At 41.5% G+C, this 15,224-nt stretch overlaps 1 protein-coding gene across 5 annotated transcripts in view; it reads right to left on the reverse strand.

The window, feature by feature from the left end:
• Positions 1–2,469: 2,469 nt before the first annotated feature.
• Positions 2,470–15,224, reverse strand: part of atl2 (atlastin GTPase 2) — a 99,148-nt gene continuing 86,393 nt past the window's right edge. For 2 of the 5 annotated variants that reach the window (XM_073051501.1, XM_073051503.1), the window contains exon 13: positions 2,470–3,953. In XM_073051501.1, coding sequence (XP_072907602.1) covers positions 3,834–3,953 — 120 coding nt within the window. In that variant the 3' untranslated portion in view covers positions 2,470–3,833. Of the gene's footprint in view, positions 4,531–4,636; positions 4,652–15,224 lie in introns of all 5 variants that reach the window. The other 3 variants (XR_012099662.1, XM_073051502.1, XM_073051504.1) reach the window with 3 other exon arrangements.

Raw genomic sequence — 15,224 nt, forward strand, 5'->3', positions numbered from 1 at the left:
AAACCATGCCCTCTGGTACTGGACTCTCCCAGTATCTGGAACATATTTCCTGCCTCTATCTTGTCCAATCCCTTAATAATCTTATATGTTGCAATCAGATCCCCTCTTTATCTTGTCCAATCCCTTAATAATCTTATATGTTGCAATCAGATCCCCTCTCAATCTCCTTAATTCCAGCGTGTACAAGCCCAATCTCTCTAACCTCTCTGCGTAAGACAGTCCGGACATCCCAGGAATTAACCTCGTGAATCTACGCTGCACTTCCTCTACAGCCAGGATGTCCTTCCTTAACCCTGGAGACCAAAACTGTACACAATACTCCAGGTGTGGTCTCACCAGGGCCCTGTACAAATGCAAAAGGATTTCCTTGCTCTTGTACTCAATTCCCTTTGTAGTAAAGGCCAACATTCCATTAACCTTCTTCACTGCCTGCTGCACTTGCTCATTCACCTTCAGTGACTAATGAACAAGGACCCTGAGATCTCTTTGTATTTCTCCCTTACCTAACTCTACACCATTCAGATAATAATTTGCCTTCCTGTTCTTACTCCCAAAGTGGATAACCTCACACTTATTCACATTAAACGTCATCTGCCAAGTATCTGCCCACTCACTCAGCCTATCCAAGTCACCCTGAATTCTCCTAACATCCTCATCACATGTCACACTACCACCCAGCTTAGTATCATCAGCAAACTTGCTGATGTTATTCTCAATGCCTTCATCTAAATCGTTGATGTAAATTGTAAACAGCTGTGGTCCCAATACCGAGCCCTGTGGCACCCCACTAGTCACCACCTGCCATTCCAAGGAACACCCATTCACCATTACCCTTTGCTTTCTATCTGCCAACCAGTTTTCTATCCATGTCAATATCTTCCCCCCAATGCCATGAGCTCTGATTTTACCCACCAATCTCCTATGTGGGACCTTATCAAATGCCTTCTGAAAATCGAGGTACACTACATCCACTGGATCTCCCTTGTCTAACTTCCTAGTTACATCCTCAAAAAACTCCCAATAGATTAGTCAAGCATGATTTGCCCTTGGTAAATCCATGCTGGCTCGGCCCAATCCTATCACTACTATCTAGATATGCCACTATTTCATCTTTAATAATGGACTCTAGCATCTTCCCCACTACTGATATTAGGCTGACAGGACGATAGTTCTCTGTTTTCTCCCACCCTCCTTAAAAAGTGGGATAACATTAGCCATTCTCCAATCCTCATGAACTGATCCTGAATCTAAGGAACATTGGAAAATGATTACCAATGTATCCACAATTTCCAGGGCCACCTCCTTTAGTACCCTAGGATGCAGACCATCTGGACCTGGGGATTTGTCAGCCTTCAGTCCCATCAGTTTACTCATCACCGTTTCCTTCTTAATTTCAATCTGTTTCATTTCCTCTGTTACCCCATGTCCTTGGCCCATCCCAAAGAATGGGAGATCCCGTTCTTTTTGCCCAACAGAGCATAGGTGCTCGGCAAAGATTAGGAGACAGATTTGAGAGGAATAGAAAGTCAGCCATGATGGAATTGTGGAGTAGACTCCACAATTGGCTGAATGACCCAATTCTTCTATGTCTTATGGTAAAATCTTCAGTGGAAGTTAAGGTTTCAGGCCAAAAACACTTCAAAAATCTTCCACTACAGCAGGAGTTCCCAACCTGGCGTCCACCGATCCATCAGTTAATGGCATAAAAAAAGACTGGGAGCCCCTGCACTACAGTATCTGCAAGGTGAAACATTGACTTCCTCTTCCCAGAGATGCATCAACTGTTTCCAATATTGTATATTTTTTTATTTCATATTGCCAACATCTGCAATTTTCTTTATTTTCATTGTCAAAGCTTCTTGTTTACAATCATACTTTATTTGTATACTTTCTAGTTCTCGTAGTTGTTACAGAGGCAAGATTGACTAGTAATCGTTCACACGCACAAATGTGTGAAAGAATACTCATAGGAAGAAGTTAATGAAAGGGGACGGGATTTTTTTGGCCACCACTCAAAACCCCACAGCATTATTTGAATAGGCTGATTATCACCATTAAATAGAAAAATGAAAAGCATGTTGCATGGATTCAAGTGGATCATGGGCCAGCCTGTACAGCCACCCAAGGACAACCCCTTAAGAGAACATTTTACTAGACTCAAGTGATCACACCACCACCTTAAAGTCGAAACCTTAGCTATATTTTGGTGCTATACACAAATTGGATTCAATTAGAGCTGACCAGATTATTTTGAAGCTTCAGAGTCAGGGTACACTGAAATGATGCAAACAGTGCCTGTCAATGACATTCAGACATCAGAATATCTTCACATTTAATCAATCATGATCCAACTAACCACTCCAAGCTGACTTTTGAGACATACATCCAACTAGACCAATTACAGCTTCATCCATAACAGTTACTGCAGATTCAGTAGTTTTCAATTGTTTTGACAAGAGCAAAATAAAATTTTATTACTGCCAAATTAAATTACTTTATTCCATCTGAGCAACAATATACAATACTGAAATATTAGAATGTTTCTGAAGCACAATCAGCAAGTTTGTGAAAATTGTTCAATGTGTATCTAAACAATTTATATTACCCATTACGGATTTTATATACAGATACAAGCACTCTTGGGGGGGAGAAACACATTTCTTTGTACATTTAAATGAGGCCAATATGACCTAGATACATTTTACAGATTAAGTATTAAATTAAAAAAAGTTTTGACACTTAAATGACCATTACATCTTGCAGAATTCATTTCACCCAAAAAATACAAACAGAAGCAGGAAATATCAGAGTACTTTAATTATGTATTGAAAAATAAATTACAGGAAATAACTTTAAAATGCAACAGAAGACAACTGAATTCCACAACAAACATTCCCAATGCTTTGCAATAAGGGGTAGGATTGCAATGCTCAAGGCAGTTAATATCACAAATATATCAAAACCTCAAATTTGATGCATTTTGATGCTTACATCACTCACAAATAACAGTCCTTTACATAAACTGCACGGAGTCTACCACTGTACCAGATTTTGCCATTAACTACAAAAACTTTGATACAAAATTTGGTATTTATATATTTATATTTCATATACATGCCCCATGTCCATAATTTGATAGAAAATTAAATTAAAGATAATGCAGTGTGCAGGCAAATACTAACTTACAACCATGGGTAACAGTTCTTTGTGGATGGACTTACTGTTAAAAAGGAAAATGAAAAGCATGTTGGATGGATTAGTGGCAGTAATGAAATGGTGAAATCTCCCAGCAGTTCAACTGTAAATGATGCATGATGTTGTCAGTATGTATTCAGGGAAAAAAGGCCTGGCAAGCTTCAATTACTCTCAACCTAACAAAGTTTGGATTCATGCACTGTAATACTGGTAATAAAAGCAGAACTTTAACAAAATAAAGGAAGTATGCACTGACTGATTTTCTATGTATCACCTCAAATGATCCCATTGATTCATCTGTACAGATTACTCAGTACAAATCATTCTATTACACAAATCCACCAATGCACTAGAGGTGACTTGAAAAGAAAATTCAATTTATGTTCATGACAATAAGTAACATTCAAAATTAATTTTGTTTTTAATTTATCCCTGAACTTTATTAAGTAATGTAATTTTCTATCCATTATTAAAATCTTCTCCAGCAAAATTCCTTCTTTCTTCAGACCTTTATGGCAGCATCCAGTGAAGTTGGGACTTTCACTTCAAAATCTACACAGAATAATCATAAATTGATGCACCAAGTCCAGAACCTACAGCAAACACTTGACAGCAAAAGAACCAGGCAAGTTGGATTGTCAGTTTGTCTTTAATTTGGCATGTTGGGAGCCCTGCTCAGTCAAACCTGCTTTGATGGAGTTTGCTACAGTTTGCTTTATGTTGTCCTCCATCAAACTGTCACTCAGTGGCTTCAACACCTGTAATATGGGAATGTTAAAAGAAAAAAAAGGGAGACTTAAAAACATACTAACAGAAAGCAGAAATATGTTCATTGTAAGTTTCCCCATTAAGTAGCTTCAGAATAGCTATATGAATAAAGAATTTAAAAATGGAATGGAAAACTAAGTTCAACCAAAGAAAGTTGTGGAAAAATAAGCTAACTATTGATTGTGCAATTCTGGCATTATATAATACAATGGATAATACAAGGCTTATATATATATATATATATATAAAAATTAAATTTTAAAAAGTTCATGATCTTAAGATGCATTTACCACAACTTTCAACTCAGTTTTTAATGTCACTTAAGAAATAAGTAGCTCTGCACCCTACATTGAGTTAGCCATGTACAATTTATAGCTTCCTGCGCAGTAAAACCCTGACCAGTTCATGCTGTACATGTCATTGTCCACACTTCCATCCCAATCCCAAAACATGAAAGGACAACAGCTAGTTTTTCTTCTTATTGTTGTTTGATGATAGCCTCAGTGATGATGTAACAGTACGATGGATCACTCTATCTCGAGCTGATGTGAACAGCTTGCTTAACACCTAAAACAAGGAGTTGTTTGTTAGTGACTACAAAGTACTTTATTTCTCAAAAAGATTGACTGGGACAATTACAATAAACAAATTTTCCAGAAAACAAGGTTTTCACCTTCTTTGGACTCCGCTGGATTGCGAGGAAAAAAAGAAAGAAAAGGCAGTTAGTGTACAGTGATAAGTATAGACAGACTAAAGTTTAGAAAGCAAAGCTTAAATCTGAAGATCCAAGGACAGTCTGCAGAGCACGATACAGCCAGGGGAAAGATTTATTCAGGTCAATCCCAGAGCAGGAACAAACATTAAATGAGAAACCCAAATCTTCCTTTTAATTCCCAAACCCCTTCTTAATTTGAACAGGAGTAGTTAATATTTCACTTTAACCCTGTCCTGCCATTCAATAAAATCAAGGATGATTTGAATACCAATTGAATTCTCATTTCTGCCACAAATTCCTCAGGCAAAAGCTAAAAAGGCCAGATAGCACATATTAGGTCAGCTTCTAATCCCACTGTTACCAGACGCTTGAATAGAACTCTGAATAGACAAGAACCCCTTTTGTGGTCCCTTGAACTTTGCCTACCTGCACTTTCTCTAACTGCAACACTGCACTGCTTTTTTAAACTACCTCAATGTAATTATGGGTGGCACGAAGCTTTTCACTGCATCTCAGTATGTGACAATAATAAACCAAACCAAACTGCTCAGAACAATCCTGCTTCGGTCTAACTACAGTTATAAATTGTACTCCAAGCCTCACGATAAAAACCTAGATCTCACTGGACTTGCTGTTGACTGTTTGAACTACTTAAAACATGTTGTCTTATTTCCACCATCTCATGTTATGATCTAGTTAAGCAAGATTTTGGTTAAGACCGTAAGATGTAGGAGAAGAATTAGGCCATTCAGCTCAGAGTCAGCTCCGCCATTCCACCATGGCTGATTTATTATCCCTCCCAACCCCACTGTCTTGCTTTCTCCTTGTAACCTTTTACACCCTTACATATCAATTTCTGCTTTAAAAATATCCAATTATTGGCCTCCACAGCAATGAATTCCACAGAATCACCACCCTCTGGCTAAAGTTCCTCCTCTGTTCTAAAGGAAAGTCCTATTCTGAGGCTGTGCTCTCTGGTCTGATCTTCCTCCATGTCCACTCTAAGCCTTTCAATATTCAATAGTTTTTAATGAGATTACCTCTCATTCTTCTAAACTCCAGTGAGTACAAGTACAGGCAGAGAGGTAAAGGCATAAATAAAACTGTTCCATCCACTGAATGAAACATTCTTGTGAATGTCATCAATGCCAGCACATCTTTTCTTAGACTAGGGGTGTAAAACTGCTCAGAATTCTCCAAGTGCAGTCTGACCACTGCCTTGTAATGCTGAGGCTTTATTTCTTGCTTTCCTATACTAGTCCTCACAAAATGAATGCTAACATAGCATTTACCTTCCTTTCTACCAATTCAACCTGCAAGTTAACCTTTAGGAAATTCATGACCTCCAAGTTCCTTTTTACCTCTGATTTCTGAATTTGTTCCCTGTTTAGAGAAAAGTCTGGAGTAGATCTTTATTTCTTCTACCAAAGTGTATGTTTACCTATACTATATCCATTTACCACTTCCTTACCCTTGCAAGTCTAAGTCCTTCCGCAGACATCACTCCATCACCTATCTCTGTATCATCTGCAAACTTGGCCATAAAACCATCAATTCCAACACACAAATCATTGAAAGGTAATGTGCAAAAATAGTCCTATGAACTACCTCTAGTCAATAACAACCAACCAGAATAGACCCAGCTATTCCCATTCTGGCTGACAGGCAGGAGGCAAATTTTCTATCCATGCTAGTATCTTTCCTGTAATACCATGAGCACTTATATCTTATTTAGCAGCCTCACATGCACAGCAGCCTTGTCAAAGGCCTTCTGAAAATGCAAGTAAACAACATCCATTGACACTCCTTTGTCTATCCTACCTATTATTTCCTCAAATACATAATTCAAGTAGATTTTTCAGATATTTCCATTTAAAGAGACCATGCTGATTTGGCCTATTTTATCATGCGCTTCCAAGTACTCTGAAACCTTACCCTTAATAATAGAATCCAACATCTTGCCATCCACTGAGGTCAGGCTAACTAGCCTATAATTCAGTCTTTTGCCTGCCCCCCTCCCTTCTTAAAGAGTGATATTTTGCAATTTTATAGTGCAATATAATTTATTCAGTTTCATGATCAATATAAGCAGAGACAAGGAATCCTTATTTTGCTTAAAAGACTGGGTAAAGATGCTTTTAAAAACACCTCCCCCCCCCCATATATACTTACCAATTTCAGAAACAATAGGAGACAGTAATAAATCAGAATCTAGTCTTTAGATCCTGCACTTGCTCAACCAGCCCTAAATTCATTTCTAGTTTTGTTTCCTTTCTTCTAATGCCCTACAACTCCTTGCTTCTGGAGGTAGATTGCAAGTTTGGAGCCAACCCCTGAGAGTTCAAAGCACTGTACTCCACAATGTACTTTACCCCAAAACCACAGGCAGGGCAGAGATTGGAATGTTGCTGTTTGGAAAACTCCATGAAAGTAATAGGCCTTATTCACCCATTACTTCAACATCTTGTCTACCAAGACGTAGTGATTAAGCTCTTATATTGTGAATGAAGGAACCAATGCAGCATGTACTATTACAGCGACTGTAAGGGTGCTGGAAAGCAAGTTGCGAGAAAGGCTGTCTGCAAAGGTAAATAGCTCAAAACAAAAGCAAGATTTGTCAGATGGAATACTGTATAACACATAGGAACGCAAAGTTGAAATGAACTTTGTTTACACACTGAGAATGCAAATTGATTGTAGAAAGATCTAGGTGTTTTTGCATATTGTAAAATTAGTCAGCTCCATCATGGGTACAAGTATTAGTAGTATCCAAGACATCTTCAAGGAGCGGTGCCTCTGAAAGGTAGCATCCATTATTAAGGACCCCCCCTCACCCAAGGCATACCATTTTCTCACTGTTACCATCAGAAAGGAGGTACAGAACCCTAAAGATACATACTCAGCGATTCAGGTACAGCTTCTTCCCCTCTGCCATGCAATTCCTAAAATGGACACTGAACCCATAAACACAACCTAACTTTTTACTTGTTTTTGCATTACTATTCTTAATTTATTTAATATACATAACTTAATAAATATAGAAAAATATAAATGAATTGCATTATGTATGGCATTGTATTGCTGCTGCAAAGTTAACAAATTTCATGACATATGCTGGTGATATTAAATTGGATCCTGATATGAAACAAAGTGGACACTGTAATTAGAAAAGGAAAATGGAAGGAATGAGTACAAGAGTAGTAAAGTCTTGCTATAACTATATAAGTGCATTATTTTGGTCTCCATATTTAAAGAATGATACACAAGGTTGATTCTAGGCAATGAGGAAAGTTTGAGCTGGCAAGAACTTGACTTTGGAGTATTGAAGAATGTGAAACAAGACGCTGAGGGGTTTTAACAAGGTAAATGCAGAGGAGGAACGTTCAGAGTTCTAAGAATTTTTAAAGGCAACACAAGTGAATCTGCAGATGCTGGAAATAAATAACAACACAAAATGCTGGCAGAACTCAGCAGGCCAGACAGCATCTATGGGAGGAGGTAGTGACGACGTTTTGGGTCGAAACCCTTCATCAGGAGGGAAGTAACATGGGATAGTCAAGGGGGGATAAGAAGTGGGGGGAGGGATAAAGTAGAGAGCTGGGAAGTGATAGGCTGGAGGGAAATGGGCTGGGGGAAGGTGGAGAATTATGGGAAATAAAAGAGAAAGAAAGGTAGGGCTGGGGGGAGATTATAGTGAGGGGGGAAAGAGAGAGAAAGAGAACCAGACTAAAATTATAGATAGGGATGGGGTAAAGGGGGGGGGGGCAGGGTTATCAACAGAGGTCTGTGAGTTGAATGTTCATGCCCGCAGGAAGGAGGCTGCCTAGGTGGGAAATAAGGTGTTGCTCCATCAACCTGCGTGTGGCCTCATCTTGACTGTAGAGGAGGCCATGGACAGACATATCGGAGTGGGAGTGGTCTGTGGAATTGAAGTGTGTGGCCACAGGGAGATCTCGCCACTGCTGGAGGACTGAGCGCTGGTATTCAGTGAAATGGTCTCCCAGTCTGCGGCGGGTCTCCCCAATGTATAAATGGCCACATCGGGAGCACCGGATACAGTATATCACCCCAGTTGACTTGCAGATGAAGTGGTGCCTCACCTGGAAGGACTGTCTGGGGCCTAGGATGGTGGTGAGGGAAGAAGTGTGGGGGCAGGTGTAGCACTTCTTCCGTTTGCAGGGATAAGTGCCTGGAGGGAGGTCGGTGGGGAGGGATGGGGGGGGATGAATGGACAAGGGAGTTGCGTAGGGAGTGATCCCCGCGGAAAGCCGAGAGTAGGGGGGAGGGGAAGACGTGGATGGTGGTGGGATCCTGTAGGAGGTGGTGGAAGTTACAGAGGATTATACATTGGATCTGTAGGCTGGGAGGGTGATAGGTGAGGACCAGGGGGACTCTATCCCTGGTGGGCTGGCGGGGGGGATGGGGTGAGGACAGAGGTGCGTGAAATACAGGAGACGCGATGGGAGGGCAGAGTTGATAGTGGACAAAGGGAAGCCCCTTTCTCTAAAAAAAGGAAGATGACCTCCGTTGATACCCCTGCCCCCCCCCTTACCCCATCCCCATCTATAATTTTAGTCTGGTTCTCTTTCTCTCTTCCCCCCGCTCTCCCTCACTATAATCTCCCCCTAGCCCTACCTCTTTCTTTCATTTCCCATAATTCTCCACCTTCCTCCTAGCCCATTTCCCTCCAGCCTATCACTTCCCAGCTCTCTACTTCATCCCTCCCCCCATTTCTTATCCCCCCTCGACCATCCCATGTTACTTCACTTCTGATGAAGGGTTTTGGCCTGAAACGTCGTCACTACCTCCTCCCATAGATGCTGTCTGGCCTGTTGAGTTCTGCCAGCATTTTGTGTTGCTAAGAATCTTTAGTTTTCTTCACTACTGAGTGTGGAGGCTGCATCATTGTACATGGATCAGTTATTTATAGGGACTCGTAGGTTATGGGGAGGTACAAGTCATTTGTACTGAATGGCAGCCGAGGCTCAAATGGTCAAATTTGATCAAATCAAATGGTTAAATCCTCCAATTTTTTATGCTCTACAGTTCATCTTGAAATATTTGCTTAAAGAGGTCATGGAGTGCTGAAAGTATTCAGCAGGCCATGCATCATCTATTGAGGAGAAGCAATTCATATTTCAGGTTGCCAACCCTTCTTCAGAACTGTAAAAATTTAGAATATAGGCATACTTAAATTTGTGAAGGGGCAAGAATAAAGAGAAAGGGAATATGAGTGGATACCAACATGGACAACACATATTGATGTCATCCAGGAGAGAGTGTATAAGCCTTGATAATGAAGCTAATCTGGAGGTATAAATGGGAGAGCTGAGGAGAGAGAAAAAATCTGCTAGAATTGAAATACAAAATATAATGGCTGTAAGCAATCTGAAATAAAGGAGAATGCTAAGAATTCCCAACAGCTCAGGCAGAATCTGTAGGGAAAAAGAAATTGAAGTTCATCAGAAACTGCCAGGGCTAAAAACTGCAGACAATGGAAAACAAAAAGAGAAAACAGTCAGTGTCTATGGAGACGAGCAGTGCTAATGCCATAGACTGATAAACCACATTGATCCACATGCCAACCTTATCCACCTCTCAGCTACAGATGCAGAAAGAAGTTGAGATAGCTAATATGAGAGGGCATAATTTTAAGGTGATTGGAAGTATGGCGGGGGTGGGGGCATAGGAGAATTCTTTTAAAAAGTGGTGTGTCACTGCCAGGGTGGTGGTACAGGCAGATACATTAGGGACACAGGAACATCTAAGAAACTCCTAGCTAGTCACATGGATAAGAGAAACTGAAAGGCTACATAGAAGGCAAGAGTTAGGTTAATTTTAGTGTAGGTTAAAAAATCGGCACAACTTTGTGGACCGAAGGGTCTGTACTGTGCTGTAATGCTCGATGTATACAAGATGCAACCTTGCCTATACTCTATAAAGTTATATCAAAACCTGTACTTTATACATCTTCTCCCTTGCAGTGCAAGCCAGTGTACACTAGCCATGCTAATTACTTGCTGCACCTGCCTTTCATGCACTAGGGCTTAGATCTATTTAAACCTCAAAACACATGCCATTTAAAATAATTTGCATTCCATTCTTCCTTCCAAAGTGGATAACCTGACATTTCTTTCCCTATATTTTCAAAGTTCAAAATAAATTTTATTATCAAAGTACCTGTATCTCACTGAGTTTCATTTCCCTGCAGGCATACTCCACAAATCTATAAAAGAGTAACTATAACAGAATCAATGAAAGACTGCCCGACTAGGGTGTTCAACCAGAGTGCAGAAAACAAAATAAGCAAAGGCAGCAAAGAGGAGGAGTAGAATAGAACAAACAAATAAGCCTTTGCCATCATCAGCTACTCTCCCCCTTGGTATACACAGATCTCCAAACTCAAGATTTCTCTGTGGTAACACATTCGAAGGTCAGTAACTATCCCTGAGCTTGTCACCACTGAGAAATCTCCATCCAACAAGAAGTGATGAAAGACCATAGGGGAAATGCAATTCTTCAATAAAGATCAAATGTCACTATTCTCAAAGTCTGCACTCACTGTGCAGCCAGAGTACAACCTTAAGCCACATTTCCCAGTGCGGAGTGGCTGCTTCACTCGGTCTTGGGCCAGCACTACCAGATGCCTTCTGTATCAATTCATTGATGTAGGATTGCCCGAGGACAGAGGTTCATGTCAGGTCCCAAGTACTGAGAGGTCAGGAGCTTTATACCAGGTTCCTGGTAAAACACACAACTTAAGCTGATGTCCATTTCTTTTCAAGGAATAGTACTGGTGGATATGTACCTGTGAGTGTTCAGATTGGAGGACCAAAAGCAGAAGGAACCACATATGAATCAAACAACACACACAAAATGCTGGTGGAACACAGCAGGCCAGGCAGCATCTATAGAGAGAAGCACTGTCGATGTTTCAGGCCGAGACTTTTCATCAGGACTCACGAAGGGTCTCGGCCCGAAACGTCGACAGTGCTTCTCCCTATAGATGCTGCCTGGCCTGCTGTGTTCCACCAGCATTTTGTGCGTTGTTTGAATTTCCAGCATCTGCAGATTTCCTCGTGTTTGCACATATGAATCAGTCAGCTTTGAGGTAGTGCTAAGAAGGTTCCCAGTGTACCCTTGGTTCCCATATAAAATATATTGCAAATAGCTGAAGCCCCAGAACTAATCCCTGTGGCACCCACTGATTATAAATCTGAAACGGATCCATTTACATCAACTTTAGTTTCTGCAGTTAGCCTCTACCCTATCAATCTGAGCCATTTATTGTTTATTACAAGACACATCTGTATAACTCAACATATCAATGCTGGCTCCCACAGTAATCCTAGCAGTTCCATCCCTCCAATTATTTTTGTAGCCCTGCTTCATTACTCTCTCATATGCCCCCCACACATAAATGCGTGTGTGCGTTGGGGGGGGGGGGGGGTGGAATTAGACTAGCCTATTAACTACCAGCACAATGTGGGGAAAAAAGCAAGCACCCAGCAGAAACCCAGTCATGAAATTAAAATTTAACCTGGATTATTGTAACTGTTAGGTAGCACTGACCCCATGCACTCTTGTTCAGTAACCTTTCATGACACTACTGAGTATCTTTTGGAAATCAATTATATGACATTTATTGGGTATTATACACCATTCTTATCACATCCTTAATAAATCTGTCACACAATATTTCCCTTTCATAAAAACCGATTTGACTCTGCTTGACTGTCTTATAATTCTTTGAATGTCCCCTTAAAGGATCCTAACAATTTATCCATTGATACAAATGACAGGACAGCTTAGCCAGATATCCAATGCTCTTCTGTTTTTGAATAGCAGTGTTATACTTGCAACTTCCCACCCTCTGGGACCTTGTGTTACCAGGGTTTTTTGACAAATTTCAACCAAAGTTTCCATCACCTTTGTAGCCACTTAAGATTCTAGCAGGCTATTAGATCCAGGAAACTTGTTGATCTATAGCCCCATCCATTTGCCTAGTATGTTTTCCTCTAATGATAGAATTGGTTTTAAGGTTCAGTTTCTGCACAGCCTTCAATGATCTATTATTAATGTGATGTAATATGACAAGATCAGCCACACCATATCACTCGTTGTCTATATTCTGCCTTTCTGACGCAGTCCTGATGCTGTGTGTGATGTCATACAGGAGATCCCAGACTCAACACCACAATGCGTTCATTGCAGTATCAGGGGACTTCAACCATGTTTCTCTCTCAACAACCCAACCCACCTTCAATCAGTTTGTCAAGTGCCACACCAGGGAAAATACAACACTGGATCTCTTTTACACAAATATTAAAGATGCACACAGCTCCGCCCCCACTTGGAAGATCAGATCACAACCTGGTTCACCTCCTGCCCGTGTACAAGCCCAAAGTACAGCAACAGCTAGCTACCACCAAGATAGTAAAGAAATTGTCTCCAGGGGCCGTTGAGGCCTTGAAAGACTGCTTTGAGATTACTGACTGTAATGTGCTTAGTGAACCATATGGGAAGGACATTAACGAGCTTACTGATTGCATCACTGGCTACCATCAACTTCTATGTGGACAATGTAACACCATCAAGGACTATTTGCTACTTCCCTAACAACAAACTATGAGCCATCAGTGATCTGAAGGCTCTTCTCAATCACAAAAAGAGAGCCTTTAGATCAGGAGACAGGGAGGAATTGAAACATGTGCAGAGGGAGCTAAAAGAGAACAAGCTTGGGCAGAGCAGCACACAGGAGATATGGAGAGGCATAAAGAACATCAAGGCTGCAGAGCCTTGGAATGCAGCTGTGAGTGGGGTAATGAGTTAAACCAATTCTTCAATAGGTTTGACAACTGCCCTCCTGTTCACACCCCCTAGACACGCTAGTCCAGGTGCTGAGGCTTCTAATGCTCCCTCAGCACCAATGCCTCCCCTCCTACCCCCTCCAGTTCAACACGTGGATGAACAACACAGCCTACCACTGTCTACATTCCCACCTTGCCCTGCAGCTACCATCCACATCTCCACATACCAACTGCTATCATCCTGACCTTCACCTCCCCCAGTTCCCACTTTCAGCAACCCCCCCAGTCATCATGGACTCACCTTCACTACTGAGCAGGTGAGAAGGGCTCTGGGAAAATTCAGACACAGCAAAGCATTAGGATGGGATGGTGTGAACCCGAAGGTCCTGAAGGAATGTGCTGAGCTGTTGTGCGGAATTCTCCAGAGCATTTTCAATCTAAGTCCCAGCCTGGAAAGGGTCCCAACTGTGTGGAAAACATCATGGGTGGTCCCAGTACCCAAGAAGGGCCGACTGCAAGTCCTGAATGACTTCCATCCAGCGGCCCTGACCTCACATAGTGAAGCCCCTAGAGAGGCTGATCCTGGCTCACTTCCAACCCCTGGTCAGATTAGCCCTTGATCCTCTCAGTTTGCCTACCAGGAGCACATTGGATTTGACGATGCCATCATCTACCTGCTGAACAGAGCCCATTATCCCACAAGGATAAGCAGGGCAGCACTGTGAGGATCATGTTTTTTGATGTTTCTAGAGACTTCAATACCATACAGCCCATATTGCTGGGGGGAAAGCTCTGTTCAATACAGGTTAGCACTTCCTGGATAATGGACTACCTTACTGGTAAACCACAGTCTATGCCAGCTTCAGAGTTGTGTCAGACATGGCTACAAGTAGCACTAGGCCACATGGGGCTGTATTGGCTCTCCTCTTGTTTACCTTGTATATCCCAGACTTCAGTTACAACACTGAGTCACATCATCTGCAGAAATTCTCTGATGACTCAGCAAAGTTGGATATATAAAGGGGTGGGAGGATGAATACAGAGCCCTGGTGGAGGACTTTAGTAGGTCTAACTCTGCACTGATCCCTGTTACCATTGATGGTGAGGACATGGAAGTGGTAAGGATCTACAAGTACCTGGTGATGCACCTGGATAACAGACTTAAATGGAGCACCAACACAGAGGCTGTGTACAAGCAGGGCCAGAGTCACCTCTTCTTCCTGAGGAGACTGAGGTCCTTTGAGTACACAGGCCTCTCCTTCACATGTTCTATCAGTCTGCTGGGGAAATGACATCAACACGGGGTAATGCCAACAGACTCAATAAACTGATTAGAAAGGCTGGCTCTGTTATTGGAGCCAAACTGGACACACTGGAGGCTGTGGTAGAACAGAGGACCCTACGGAAAATCCTGGCAATTCTGGACAATGTTCCTCATAGTCTACTACTAAAGTGCTCCTCTGTTTAGCCAAGGTGGCATGCAGACGAAGACAACTATGCTGCTTCAAAGAGCACTATACGAGGTCATTCTTCCCCTCGGCCATTAGGCTCTATGAGTCAACCTATAGCCAGGGAAGTGATGACCCACTCTTGTTAGACTGTTTGAAGTAACTTTTTAAAAAATTCTTTCTTACTTCTCTTCTAATATTTGTATATCTGTGCACTTGTAATGCTACTGTGACCCTGTAATTTCCTTTGAGATCAACAAAATATTTATCTAAAACCTCTAAAGACCA

This window comes from Hemitrygon akajei, chromosome 7 (assembly GCF_048418815.1).
Source record: "Hemitrygon akajei chromosome 7, sHemAka1.3, whole genome shotgun sequence".
Taxonomy (NCBI): domain Eukaryota; kingdom Metazoa; phylum Chordata; class Chondrichthyes; order Myliobatiformes; family Dasyatidae; genus Hemitrygon; species Hemitrygon akajei.